The sequence below is a fragment of the Strix aluco genome, chromosome 7 (assembly GCF_031877795.1).
Source record: "Strix aluco isolate bStrAlu1 chromosome 7, bStrAlu1.hap1, whole genome shotgun sequence".
Lineage (NCBI taxonomy): Eukaryota > Metazoa > Chordata > Aves > Strigiformes > Strigidae > Strix > Strix aluco.
This window is the reverse complement of record NC_133937.1, coordinates 38,735,787-38,750,483: the sequence shown is the minus strand read 5'-3', so window position 1 is coordinate 38,750,483 and position 14,697 is coordinate 38,735,787. Positions and strand designations below refer to the sequence as shown.

Genomic DNA, 14,697 nt, shown 5'->3' with positions numbered 1-14,697 from the left:
CCCAAGCCCCAACACCAGCAACTCCATCTGCCTTGCTCCTTTTTATTCTTGCAAACCCTGCAATTCAGAATAAAACTATATGATGTGGCTCTAAAGGGCTGAATAATTTTGAAAGATGATCTCAAAAGCCACGAACTGCATTTGGATTTGCTGGTGCAGTGTCTGGTGACATGGCTGGTAGACTGTTTTTCAGAGATTCATTCTTACTTCACCACCATCCATAAGTGCAAGGAAGTACATTTACAACTCGTGTTATACCTTGTTGCTCAAGTGGGACTGCAACTGTACTGAAAGCTTCCTTATGGAAAATCTCTTATCTCTTTCTTGAAAGGTTCATAGTCTCCAGGATCTCTATCTTCCAGTCTTAATTCTCACTAGACCTTTTCTTTTTACCCAAAGTTTAAGGATTAAACTTGCATGTAACATGTATCACATAGACCAAATAATTTTATAGGTACTCGTTAACAAATTATAAGCTTGGAGAATAGCCTTACTGCAAATTCAGTCTAAATAAAAAGTGCCATCAAAACGTAAAGCTTGTTCTTTGAACATTATTCTTCATTGCTGCTTGTGCAAAATTAGAAAGAAAACTTCAAGTGGAAAGAGCAACAGTACTGAATTCCACAGTTGTCAGTACCAGACCCATGCAATACCCCACATTCTAGCAGCACCACTGAACTGCACCAGGCACAAACACACAGAATTTTGTGAAATTAAGGAGCATGACAGATCGCAGCATGGATTGTGTTGGCATTATACTTGTTTGCTAACCTAAAGAAAATAAAAGTTACTAGATCTAGCAGAAGTTACATAGCTGTGGCTAGACATTACTTGATCTGGTATAAGACTTCTCAGTGCAAAGCCAATCCACCAAGAACTTTTTTTAAATTGGAACCAGAAAAGTTTGTTTTATCAGTACTTTGCATTGTGTGGTCCCAGCATTTTTGATCTGAGAGAAGAATCCTTTCAAATTTCCTTTATCGTTGAACCATTGACTATTTGCTCCCTCATTAACTACTTCTGACAGCGCATAAACACTTAGTTTAGGTTAGTTTAACCTGCAGTCATCTAGAAAAAGAATAAAATGTTTCACCTCAAGTGAAGAAATCTGTGAGACAAGTGCTTGAACTTACCTGTCACTGGCCCACTAATGTAAAAGGAGAAGATAAGAAAGCACAGACGACGGCGCACTCTAAAAGGTTTATATGTTGTTTTACTTCAGGTAGGGGACAGCTTAAAGGGAGAGAATGACACTTTGGAAAGAAAGGACATCAAAAACTTCCATTTTCTCTGTAGAAGTTCACTAAGCACAAAAGCTGAATTAATAGTTTTTGATAAAATATATCACAGTTAAAGTTATAACACATGTCGATAACACTGGATGCTTAGTGCCCTTTTAAATTAAGAATGACAAGTTTTTGCTTTCAATTCTTTATGATCTATAACCTGCAGTAAACGTCCATTAGCATTTCCCCACTTATTTTAAATCTTCTTGTCCTTCTAACGGAACAACCTTAATTGGTTACAACCTCCACTGCGTTCGGCAGCAAGGACAAACCTTGCACTAAGCAGAGGGCTGGAGACAATGAATAATGTGACAACTTAATGGTTGCAAAGGTCCTGCTTACCGTGCTGCGTGAAGAGGTCACTGTGAACTATTTCTATCAGGCAGTACAGCTTCTGGATTGTGAGCCGGCTCACGGGAACGTTTAGGATGAATTCAGTAAAGAGTTTGCTACATATAAAGAAGCAAGTAAAAAATATATTAATCTCTCTCCAAAATACGTCAAAAACATGCAATAGCACAGAAGATGATAAACAATTACATACTTTTGGACAAGCAAACTCTTTTTCCAGACATAAACGAGCTAGACAGGAATTTCAGAGAAATATGAATTGTCTTTAATACAGCTGTTTAAGGTTTTTTGTGTCTTTTCTTTTGCCCTCTCCCTTTCATCTCAGCTTTACACTCTTTTCCCATGTTTCATTTAAGGTTTTAGATTTCAGATTTCAGTTGTCTGTGCTTACTTCAATCATCACATACCATTAATGGAATAATACATTACCATATAAGCCAAAAATTTAAAAAAGTGGTAATGCACATTACAAGCTTTCATCAACAGGAACCAAAAAACCCAGAAACACACATTTTAGGATGATAAATACCATCAGACTCATCACCTGAGCTTCCACATATTACAGATTTTTAAAAGACTTTTCAATAATTTTGCATCGCTTGCTAATATCTTGGGAGTTTTTGTTTTAGTACTTCTAAGTGCTATTCAATCTCAATTTAAATACTTTAAGTGGCAAAAAAACTGTAGTGTTTAGGGTAAAACAGGTATTTTTCATTTGGTATATTTTCCCAGTACTTTTGCTATCACATATCAAAATTATGATTTAGTCCAGAAACTCTACAAAGATGGACTCCCTAGGCCCATAGGAAATATAAGTGTACATGCAAAAAAGTTTACAGTACAGGCAAGCAGAAGCTAAACACCAGGTTCCTCAGGCCATTGGAATGTTAGACTAAGATTATACTTTTTTTTTCTATTTACCTTTCTTTTTCCTTATTTTGACACACCAGAACATAGAAACGAAAACAGACAATATACAGACGGGTTTGTGCTATCAAATTAGATAAAAAATAGGGTTTTTTCAATTTAAATGCCTTGTAATAGCACCATGAAAGAGAAACTGATTTTTCTCTCTTGAAGTTCTACTGAAATACTAGTTTTGATTTGGTTTGTCTATGGTTCTTTTGTTCTAAAACATCTTCCTATTACCTTTTCTATTTACTAACAACATTCCTGTGTTTATGAGCTACTGAAACATCAGTCCAGCAATAGGGTTCACTGAACAAAAACCGTTATTATTTACATTAAATTTATACTTGAAAGAGTGAAGTATCAAATATACAGCTTAAGAGTTTTGATGTCAGTTGCCCAATAGATAATTCATTACATGATTGTACTCAACAAGACTACAAAGTCTCTCAAGACGTTTGTCAAACCTTGATGCCATACACACTGGCTTAAAAACAGGCTATTTGTGTAGCCCTAAAAATATTTGCAAGGAAAAAAAAGGTAATAAAACCAAAGCGATAAAACATCCCAGGTCACACTTCATTGCCTCTGTATATATTTTTTTATATGTGTGTGTATCTATGTAAAATAAAGATCTAGATAAAGCTCACACTACACATTTAATTAACTCTACTCACCTAAGTTCTTTTGGATCGAATACTAATTTCACATCATTGACAATAGCTGGCAAGTATTTAAGTGCTGCCCCCTAAAAAAAGAAAACCAACAAGTAAACAAGACTGAAATTCATGTCTTGAAAGGCAATACAAAGACTGCAAGAAGAGAATCACACAAGAGTAAGTTGCTTTGGCTTACCTATTCTCTGGATTCAGCTGGGACAACAGACAATTTACACCAAAATTAGAGACTTATAAACTCCTTCCAGCATGTTATAGAAACCTTTTGGCGTATCGGTCTACAACGCATAACTAAGTTATGTTCCTCTAATCACTTTTACCCATTTTCTGTAGAGCTGGAGAAGCACTTTCTCATCAGCCATGCTGTATTAGATGGGGTTTAATTTTCCCTCAGCTGCTTAAAAATGAAACAGAAATGCACAGCTGTCATTTTTCCCTGCAGTGAATTCTTGGTAACCACTAATGAACTGCAGGTCTTTCTAATTTCCCTTGAACTTGCAGTTGTCACTCCATTTCACAGTATAAAATGAAAGGATTCAGGAGATACAAACAAATGTTTAATATTTTAACTCTTTGTAGTAATTTTAACTAATTTAATCCTTCCATTTCTTAGTGACAATTAGTAATTATTTACTTATTTCTAGAGCAAACATTCTCTTACAGGCATCAAGAGCAAAAATCCAGCAATTGAAAATTACTGCCCAGCAATTTAATGCAATCATGCCAGAATACACTTTGGGTTAGACAATAGTAAAAGGACCTCTAGTAACACCACAGATAACAATCATTTCATCTACACAAACAGTAATTTCAAAGTTGGGGGTTTTTCTTCTTCATTTGCAAATGGATTTAAACACTCTATTTCAAATCATAGATGAGAAAATGTTCTACCTAAGAAACCCTAAGGAGAAAGTCTTTGGTTTTTATCTTAATCTAACTTATACACATGCACTATTTTTACTGGGGTTACTCAAATTCTTGCATCCACTGACTAGAAAAAAAACACACAGTAATTCAAATATAAACCACAACTGCCAGACTTATTTTGCTTACCTTTGCATTTTATTGATAATATCAAACGATTTGATTACAGATGTGTTTTTGCCTCAAAAGGGGGAACAATTCATTCCCCATACAAGGCATTTCTGTTTGTGGATTTAAGGCTTAGCATTTGCAGTTTCCACCAAGAGCGCACTGTGTGCTTTCCCTTTTGGATTAGAAGGAAGACGAGCCCTTGTATTTTTCTTTTTTAATCAGTTTTTTTCTAGTCTGGAGGCCATGATGTGACAAGTGTTTACACTACACTACTCCACGGGGTCAGAGGAATTCAAGAGACAGAATAATTCTGTTTAGCAGTAGCTGTTAATACTAGAAGAGCCACAGGGCAACAGACCCAAGGAGTATTGTCTCGCAGGTACATACAAAACCACTTGTCCATTTTCAAACTACTACACTTTTCTGCCACAACTTTAGTAATTTTAAATCAAATTCCACCATTCTTGAATGCACGAGGTCAATTGTTTAATTACAAGTCCCAAGGATAACTTCAAGTAGCCAGCGTGGGAGGTTTGCCAACGCTTGCTGACCACTTAAGAGAGCAAAACCCAAACATGTCGATAGGTTAGATGCACATTTCAGGGTGTTCCAGTTTTTATTCATAGTCCATTTAAACTGTCAAGCTCGATCATCAAACATTTCCACGTATGCTTAAAGGACTACTTACATGCTCAGAAATCAAGCTCATAACTGTAATTATGCAAATAGTCCCATTATGTACACACTTATGTGTTTTGATGGATGAGGACTCTAATGACCAGTTATAAACCGCAGCCATTGCTGTGTTTTTATTTGCTTATCATGCAAATGCATGTAGCAATAAATGTTTAGTAACACATACTAAAAAAGAGCTTGCATTTTATATCTTGAATTAAAATTTCACACTGTGCTGGCACAATCATTAAAATTAACACTTTAATAGCTTAAATGAAGTACTCTCAGGTAAAACTATTTAAAACATCAACCTAAAGCCTGCAGTTACAAGAATTATCAGCAACTTAGGTTCTACTTTACAGACAAACCAATTAAACTTTAATATCTTAAAATTTAAAGAAAACTGTGGAACTGTATTTCCCAATTTCCAATCTCAACTGATTCAGTTATATGACAGACAATATGATCAGACAAGTAGACTCTGCAACCCCACAATTAAATCTGTATCTGTGTAATCCAAAGGTCTACTAAAATATCTTTTTGTTGATATTAACCCTTGTAAAAGAGCAGCTCTCACTGTAGATTTTACTCTGTTAGAAGCTGCAACTGAAAGTAGATCCTTCGTTAGCAGTAGCACAATTGCAATGCTGGTTATTCCCAGGATACTGGAATACATAAGTGAGTAATATTAAATTCAGCAGATAAAAAACCCTGTTCCTGTCTTTTCATATAACATCAGGAAAAAACAAATAATTAATCTGGTTTGGGTTTTTTTTCAATGAAAGAAATTAAATTAGATTAATTTCCACTCTTCAGCAGCACACTGACAAAGGTTCAAATTCCTCATTTCTACAAGAATTACATGGCAAACTACATCAAAAAAATCTTAATTTCATAGTTACACAGTGATGCCTAAGAGACTTGAAAATGCAAAACAGCATTAGAGAAAACACAATAATGAAGAACTTAATTGTTTGATTTTTAATCAAACAGGTTTTTGTAATAATTGCCATGTGATCACAGTAGATACACATACAAAGCTGGAAATATCAGTCTCACATACTTAGTCAATAATTATACATAGTTTCAAGCTGGGCTGCAAAAAACATTTTACTGCCCAAAGGGGCTTCTCTCTTTGTGGAAAACAAATGACAAATTATTACTACCCTTATCAAGTTACAGAATCAGTCATTTGAAGTACTACAAAGCACACAAATAAACTAGCAAAGGGGAAGAATAAAAAGGAAAGAAAGCAGAAACACGACAGTGCATCGTATGAATAATGGGATATATTTTTCCCTGTTACCGAGTTAAACTTCCTTGTACACTCACTGTTATATTGACTGTCAGGGTATTACTGGAATATTTTTTTTCTGGGATGTTATTTACATGCGAGTCAAGGATTGGTGTGACATCAACAAGCACGTCAGCCTGTGAGCCAACTCAAACTACTTCATATCTATGTATAAAAGGTATTATACCACAGCCAAAGTACATACATATGAAAAGAACCATTTACTGTCACTTATTATATGAACCAGCTGCCAATACAACCTATTGAAGCGCTAAGTCAATGCGCAGTGGTTCAAGGATACCCTTCTAAACTCTAAAAGGCAATTAAATATGACAAGAAATAAAACTCACTAAGTGAAAATAATAAGGTCCAGAAAAGTCAAAGCTTTGCCTTAAATAGAATAAAATAAGCAGTAATTGATGGTCACAGTTCTCTGCACACCTAATAGAGAGGACGAAATTCCTAGGTTCCACAGAATAATTGCAACTTATTCCTTAAACCATCACAACCGCCTCTCTCTAGAGCAATCATCCTTTGCAACCTTTAAGATAAATTCATCAATGTGCTTATAATGACTTAACAGCTAATTGTATTTTCCTAAACTTCTTCACAGTTAGCAGCTAAATAACACAGGGGTTCATGCTGAAGAAACAAATTCAGTGATGGCCTATATCAAAAGATTAGTTGGGGGGAAAAAAAACCCTTCCAGACATGGTAAGAAGGCCAGAATAAATAAGACCAAGCGCAATGGAGGCATTATTTGTAACGGTGGTCCCTCTGAGCATCAGTGAAGGGTCCACTGCAGTGCCCATGCTGCCACAGCTCTTTTTTGCCCGATGGTTCATTTCCAGATAGGTTTCGTAAGACAAGAATGGGTAAGAAGAGGGATCTACTGAGAGAAAAACTAGCACACTCCTCAGATCTAAAGGTTCAAGGAGTTTCTGTGACTAAAAATTTATCCTAAAACAGCAATTTAGAAAACACTGTCAGCAAAACAATCACTTTATTCTGAAAGGAACTTTTTCTGCAATTTTTTGGGGGGAAGAAAACCTCAAACTTCAAAAAAGACTTAGAGCACTTCAAGACTTGCATCTATAAACTGTGTAAAATAAGAGTAAGCTTCACTTATTTTTTGGAACAACAAAAAGAATCCCAAAATCCCTTGGTCAGAGGAGCTGCCTTACAGAAAACTTCCTGAGTTTTTCATTTCTTTGTGAAGATAGACACATACCAGCAGCCCTCCCAGAAAGAGATGGGAGGACACATATACGCCTTTCCTTCATGTCACTGGGCAAAGGTAAGCACCTCAGCTTTAAGTTTTGGGACTCCCATGATGGCCCAGGCAATCTGAACCCCTCTTCATTCCTAAAAGTTTCCTCTAGGACATTGCATAAGCCTGTCCTCCGACCCCAGCTCCCTTCAAACCCTCCCTAGTTTTAAGCTGAGGAAAGACAAAGGACAGGCTAGTACTTCTCCATGGAGTCTGCTTCTGCAAACCTTTGAGTTGGCTGGAGATGGCTTCTCGAAGTGCCCAAAGTCACGTAACTCCACCTTTTGAAAAGCCACATAATCGTGTCAAATATTGACAATCCAACATAACAGCAAGCCATGAAGAACATACCTACACAGAAGTGCTCAGAAACATGTTTAAGCAGCATTACAAGATTAGTAATTACAGCATATTTCATACGCCATTTGGAGACGTGTCTTAAATATGGTCTGTCTCAAAGCCAGACAGTCGTGCTGCAGTCTGTGTGTTCAGCAAGCACTCTTGGTAAGCATCTCCATTACTCTGTCACATCTGGTAGCTGTTAGTACATCTGAAGGCTTGTGGAACAAGAAAAACTACACTCTCTTAACACAAAATTTTTATTTTACCACATTTGAACTAACACCCTGATGGATTAACACAAAGCTGCACTAAAAGGGGACCAAAAATATGGCACTATATTGCACCACAGCATCCTTCTACCACTCGATCAAAGACTAATCATCTGCACAAACAATTCTTTGTCATATGAAAGCACACAAAAATAAGACAGGGGAGGCTGCTAAGTATCTTAAAGTCACTTCTGACATAATTTTGCATAACAGATATAAACAACGGGAGTTTTACTAATTTGCTTTTGAGAATATTGAGCAATCTCTTCACTAATACAAAACAGAAACTACTACTGTGATAATAACAATGGTCACTGGTAAATAAAAGCAAAGCAGTATAAAGTACAGCAAAGCAGTCTTGCAACAACAGTAAATTCTAACTTTTATCCCATGATTGGGTTTATAACTGACAAGGAATGTTAAAAAAACAGTAACAAAAGCTTCTTTACAGCAGCTGTTTAAGAAAACTGCAGTGCTAACTTAAGGTTGTCATTAGAGTGAACAAGTGACGTTTGCAAAGTATTAAACAAAGTGTATTCTGAATAGTATACTACAGGCTTTGTCTGGGATTTAAGTTCATCTCTTTGTACAATATAAAAGCAAAAATACTTAATTTAAAAATGTCATCTTCTAAAGTCATTCATTTCAAACAGCACGCCCAGTCTCAACATTAAGCATAAAATCTCTTTGTCAAACAGTATATTCTTATGGACTCTTTTGTTTGATGAAGCAATAAATTTGTTTTACCTGACTCAATTTGTACATGATTCTAATGTTAATTTCCATCTCGTGTGTCATTCAACACAAAGCACCTACCTTCTACACAAGCATTATCCTGGACGCCATTCCATTAAACTCATTAATCCAGCCAAACGCAGCCCAGTCAGCAGCTGGATGAAACAATTTCCAGGAACACCTAAACACTATTTTTAAATTGCCCTGGTTTACAGCAGACATTCGTGCCAAATCACAACTGAACCAGCGCCTGTGGCACGAAATCTGGCGTAAAACAGCACAAAGCATGATCACAAGTAAAGTAACATTGCACTCTTCTAGAGATTATTGTATTTGTTGTCAGCGTACAACAGACCTTCCCATAGAGGTTCTAAGAGACATAGGAACCTCAGCCCACGGTTGCATTTTGTTACTCAATGAATTTTAAACGATGGTTATAGAGTATTCAACCTGTTGGAAAAGCCCTGCAGACTAACACGGTCTCTTCTGTTTTCTTCCTAGGTACCTCAGCAGCTTGTAATGTCTTTCCCTGCCTTCATTTAAATACTTTTCTGTAGTTTTAGCAATAAATGCTTATATTAGAGTAGGAAAAAGTACAGTATGGATACTGAGAAATACGCATTGTGTTAAAAGTGACAAGGATTATTAAAAAACCACGCACACAAGAGAATTCCCATTAGTGAAACGTTACCATCTTTCGCCCCAGCTCTCTGTGGTCACATTATGGGATAATTTTATATACGCACCTACTTTATCAAGATCGTTTAAAGCACAGAGAACTAACTCAGCTACCAGCCTATCATCTTTTTTCAGTCATCCTGAACAGCAGTACAAAGTCACACATAACAGCAAACATTAGTGCAAACTGCAAGAACCCTGCTGAGAATAGTTCAGCTCCCTCATACAAACACAGTCAAAATCAGACAGTCCTCATAAATTCGATGCAGCTGGCTCAACTGCCCTTGTTTGAAAGAGATGCAAGAATAAATGACTAGGAAACATTTGCATTTTTATCTAAACTTGAAACGTCATGCTAGGCTTCAGCTGAGCTCATGCTTAAACAGTAAGAGGTTAAGGAAATAATTATCATGCACCAATTAGCAGAAAATAGGAATAAAACCAGGAAAGCTCACTACATTTGTAACCATTAAAAATAGGTGCACGTACCAAATGCTGCTCACCTTATTTAATGAAGTAATTCTTAAAATCAAACTGATACTTGAAAAACAAAGTTTAATCTCCCTACTTCTCAAACTATTACTGCAGCTCACTACCATTCATCATGCAAGAAAAATTCTTCTTAGTAAGAGGACGACAAAAACATCTGTCAGCTCAAATCACTGTTTGAATTTCCCTCTCCAGTTTGGAGAACTGCACACCTTAAAAAAAATCAAGTGTAAAAGGCAACCTCTACATGCCTGCCTCTGCTGCACTCAACACTGACACACCAAAAAAATAACCCCTAACAATTATATTTAGTTAACTAAAATAAACAAACTCCACATTGTTCTGAACACTGTAATTTATACCATACCAGCTTCTCAAATTCAAACTATAGGATTGACTTTGCTGCCTTTATAGCCTCAGATGAAAGCGAGTTTTATTCATTCTTACACCTTAATGTTTTGATTGCAACATATTTGAGTCAACTCACTAAGAGGTATAAATGCTAGTAAAGCTCTGCTCAAATCCTGTCCCAAGAATATATGGATTTTGACCTAATTATTGTAAAAACACATAGCTGAAGCACTACAACTCAAATCTAAAATAAACTTTTAATATTGTCTTTGAATTATTATTTTGCAATACCAAAAGCTCACGAAAGAAACAGACCTTTACACTCTGAAAAAAATACAGTTTTTTCCATGCATACGCTAAGCCAGCCACTACAAAAATGCACCCGAAGGACGAGGTGACCAGGGCTTCAGCCATAAAGTGAGCACTGACTGCCCGGACACGGTGGACAGCAGCGCAAGGCCAGCACTGGGGTTCCCTCCATAACCCCCTCTCCCCTGACCCACACCACGTCAGAAGCAGAGAAGGAGGGAGAGCTGACACAGAAATGTCTCTCCCTAATGCCAGGCCAACTCCAGGCTTCTCGGAGGACCCTGTGCAAAAAGATCAGGTTATTGTCCTTCCCAGGCGTGAGTCTGGCAGTCAAAGCATCCTCAGTAATGCAAAGCATGATTTTGGTGCAGAAGAGAATTTTGCAGATAGACAGGGCCTCTGTTTTTTGTTTGGTTGGTTTTTTGTGGGGTTTTTTCCCTTTTAAGTCTTGAGGAAAAATTTAATCGATGCTGTGTACAGTTACAGCTACTTGCAGCAAGTAGAACTGCTAAGTACCACTTTGAACACGTCCCCCACAGAAAATATTCTTGATGTTGTTTCCTTCAAGGCTGCAACTGAAGTCAGGTTTGCAAAGCAGCCACATATACAAATTCTCCCCTACTCTAAGAAATTTTGAATAGCCATAATCCCAAAAGAGGTACAAATTCAAAGTCTCTTTTTGTGCTCTACAACCTTAAATCCTTGTACAATTCATACAGTTTTCTTTTGAGGAAACTTTTTATTTTTTTTAAAATGAACCCAAAGCCTTGAAAAATTCAAGTGAAAAAAGGGGCAATTTAAATGCAAAATATTAAGTAACTGAAGACCTGAGCTACAGTCAGAAACAGCTCATCAGCTTCCACAAGGACATAAATATTTGAATAGATAAAGAGTAATTCTTGCTAAGAACGTAAGACTGCAGTCATTCATTCTCCCCCGCACAGTGTCAGCTTGAAGGCTACTCTCTTAACAGACAGGCTGGGGAAGAAAAAAAAAAAAATCAGTATAAGCAGCCCAAAGAGAAAGTTACGAACATTTCAGAAAAAAAAGAACAACTTTCCAGTGGCAGTTCTGCTTCATGTTGATAAACTATCAAGACAGATTACAATTTCTGCAAGGAGAAATAGAAATATTCAAATGTGTGAATTAAGCATCTGTCTCTTTTAATGTGAAGCACCTTAATTTTCTGTGTAGGTCTTTTCAACTTCTTATCTCTCCAGACAGACTTATTTTGTATACAGTTATTTAGCTTTACCAATATATATTAAAAACAGTAAAAGAAGCCTGGAACTGCTGCAGATAGATCTGCTGATCCTAACTGCACAACACAGGGACCTAGCAACTTATCTGCTTATCTTCATCAGTTTTCTACAAAACTTCAAGAGTATCCAACAGCACAAGGAGCACTCACGGTGTCACACTAATGGTTTGTATAGCCCAGCACTTGGTCTCCAACAGTGGCCACAGGAGATGCCATTTACAGTTTCTGTGGTCCATTTGTATCCGGGCTCCTCCAGCATCCTTCTGAGGCTGCACCTCCACCCATCCTCTCAGAACGTCTGTGGGCTTAATGGTTGGACTAGATGATCTTCAAGGTCTTTTCCAACCTAGATGATTCTGTGATACTGTGGCTTCTGGTCTGGAAATCTGCCTCACCTCTTCCCAGGCCTGCTGACACTGTCTGCCTCTGTAATGCCCTGCGACAGCGAGCTTCAGAAATCAAAACTTTTCTTTTTATTTGCTTTAAACTAACTTCCTACTGACATCAGTGAGTGAACCCTATTTCTTGTACTGTGGTATTTGGTGCAGAAGAGTTTCACAAACCCCTCACCCACCAGGAAGGTGCGCCATTCCCAATCCTAGTCCTCCACACCCCTTTAACTACTTCCTGAGGTTAGGAGATGAGAACAGCACCTGGCATGCAAGATGTGGATGTGCTAAGGCTACCTAAAAACAAAACGACAGCCCTGCCATGTTCTTGTTATCCCTCTGGCTGACACCCAACGCCCTGTTGCTTCTGTGCCCCAAGCACAAATCCAGGCTGGGCAAGGAGTGGATGGAGAGCTGCCCCGAGGAGAAGGACTTGGGGGTATCAGTGGATGGAAAACTGACTGTGAGCCAGCAACATGCGCTGGCAGCCCAGAAAGCCAACCGTGTGCTGGGCTGCATCCAGAGCAGTGTGGGCAGCAGGGCAAGGGAGGGGATTCTCCCCCTCTGCTCTGCTCTCGTGAGACCCCCCTGCAGTGCTGTGTCCAGCTCTGGGGGCACCAACATCAGAAGGACACGGACCTGCTCGAGCAGGGCCAGAGGAGGCCACGAAGATGCTCAGGGGGCTGGAGCAGCTCCCCTGTGAGGACAGGCTGAGAGAGTTGGGGGTGTTCAGCTGGAGAAGAGAAGGCTCCGGGGGGAGCTTAGAGCGGCCTCCCAGGACTGAAAGGGGCTACAGGAAAGGGGGGAGGGACTCTTGATCAGGGGTGTAGGGATAGGACGAGGGGTCACGGTTTTAAACTGACAGAGGGCAGATTTAGATGAGATCTAAGGAAGAAATTCTTCCCTGTGAGGGTGGTGAGGCCCTGGCACAGGTTGCCCAGAGAAGCTGTGGCTGCCCCCTCCCTGGAAGGGTTCAAGGCCAGGTTGGACGGGGCTTTGGGCAACCTGGGCTAGTGGAAGGTGTCCCTGCCCGTGGCAGGGGGGTGGGACTAGATGGACTTTAAGGTCCCTTCCAACCCAAACCAGTCTGTGATTCTTTGCTTGTCACTGCACATGGAACCAATAACCCCGGAGAGTTGTCAGTTATGACTTCAAGGTCTCTTTCCCAAACTGCAACTGCCAGGTTCAAGTAGAGCATCACACAGGGATTAATTTACTCTTCCTGAGATGCACTGCCTTACATGTGTCTACCTTGCAGCTCAGATTTTACCCCGCCTAGTTTTGTGAGGTCCTTCTGACATTCCTCACCACTAGCATGGTACTTAACCACCAACTCAGCAAAGATGCTGAATGAAGCCTGTAATGTCATGTCCACTTTACATGGTTACTGACACCCTCCCAGGATTCCAACAGCTTTGTCAGGCAAGATTGACAGAAGCTATACTCAATCTCTCTCAGAAAAAAAACACTTTTATCTACCCATTCAATAATTCTATTCTTTGTAATAGAAATACATTTCTAGCTACTGAAAAAACTGTAGTGCTTCAGTGGATATTTGAACATAATAAAAGCAATCTCACAAGCTGCAAAAGGCCAATACTAACAATTATGTGTTCTAAGAGCTAAGTAATTAGAGTCCAAAGGAGATGAAAGCAATGAATAATGAATGAAAGGTTGTCAAGGCTTCTGAAAGGCATCCACAAGCACACTTCTCTGACAACCTCACACTGGCTCATCTGTCAATGCTTCATCTGCCAGCGTACTTCACGTAGCCAAACGCAGACAGTAGATGTGCCCTACACACGTCTGCCAAGATCTGAATGTGAAACGATACATGGCCTAGGACAGACTCTGCTGTAGTGGCATCTCTCTGGCCTTTGCTAGGAAGTTTGTCTTTTACTGCATCTCAGGTGAAGACAACCAAATCTGGTTTGGGGGGTCTTTTTAATTTTTTTTTTTCCTCAAGGTATAGACTGTTGAGAAGGAAAAAAAGCTCACGGTCATCTGCCTTCCTGAAGCAGGCCTTACAAACAAGTCTCTGGAAAATAAATCTTACATTCAATCCTCGTAATCTGAAAACATCCTAGTTGTAAAACACCAGATAGCACACTCTGAGTCGCTGAGTCAAACTTACCAATTTCCATTCAGGAGAGATGCTCTGTCAGTGGAATGAAAATACGCCTTTCTTGAAACATGTAATATCCCTATTTTGCTATCAGATGATACAGCCTCAGTCTCTCTGCCTAAAATATTCGAACTCAGCAGCTTTATCCCCACCATCTATTTTTGCTGTGTGCTCAGCATGGTATTACTAGCCTAAGACCTGCATGCACTCAGCCACAAAGGACCTGTGTCTTTGACTTCAGTGTTTTCCTGC

At 38.8% G+C, this 14,697-nt stretch overlaps 1 protein-coding gene across 4 annotated transcripts in view; it reads right to left on the bottom strand.

Moving 5' to 3' along the window:
• Positions 1-14,697, bottom strand: part of DOCK1 (dedicator of cytokinesis 1) — a 312,269-nt gene that overhangs the window by 227,399 nt on the left and 70,173 nt on the right. For all 4 annotated transcript variants that reach the window (XM_074831522.1, XM_074831523.1, XM_074831524.1 and 1 more), the window contains 2 exons: positions 3,224-3,294; positions 1,629-1,735 (listed from right to left, as the gene is read on the bottom strand). In XM_074831522.1, coding sequence (XP_074687623.1) covers positions 1,629-1,735; positions 3,224-3,294 — 178 coding nt within the window. The remainder of the gene's footprint in view (positions 1-1,628; positions 1,736-3,223; positions 3,295-14,697) is intronic.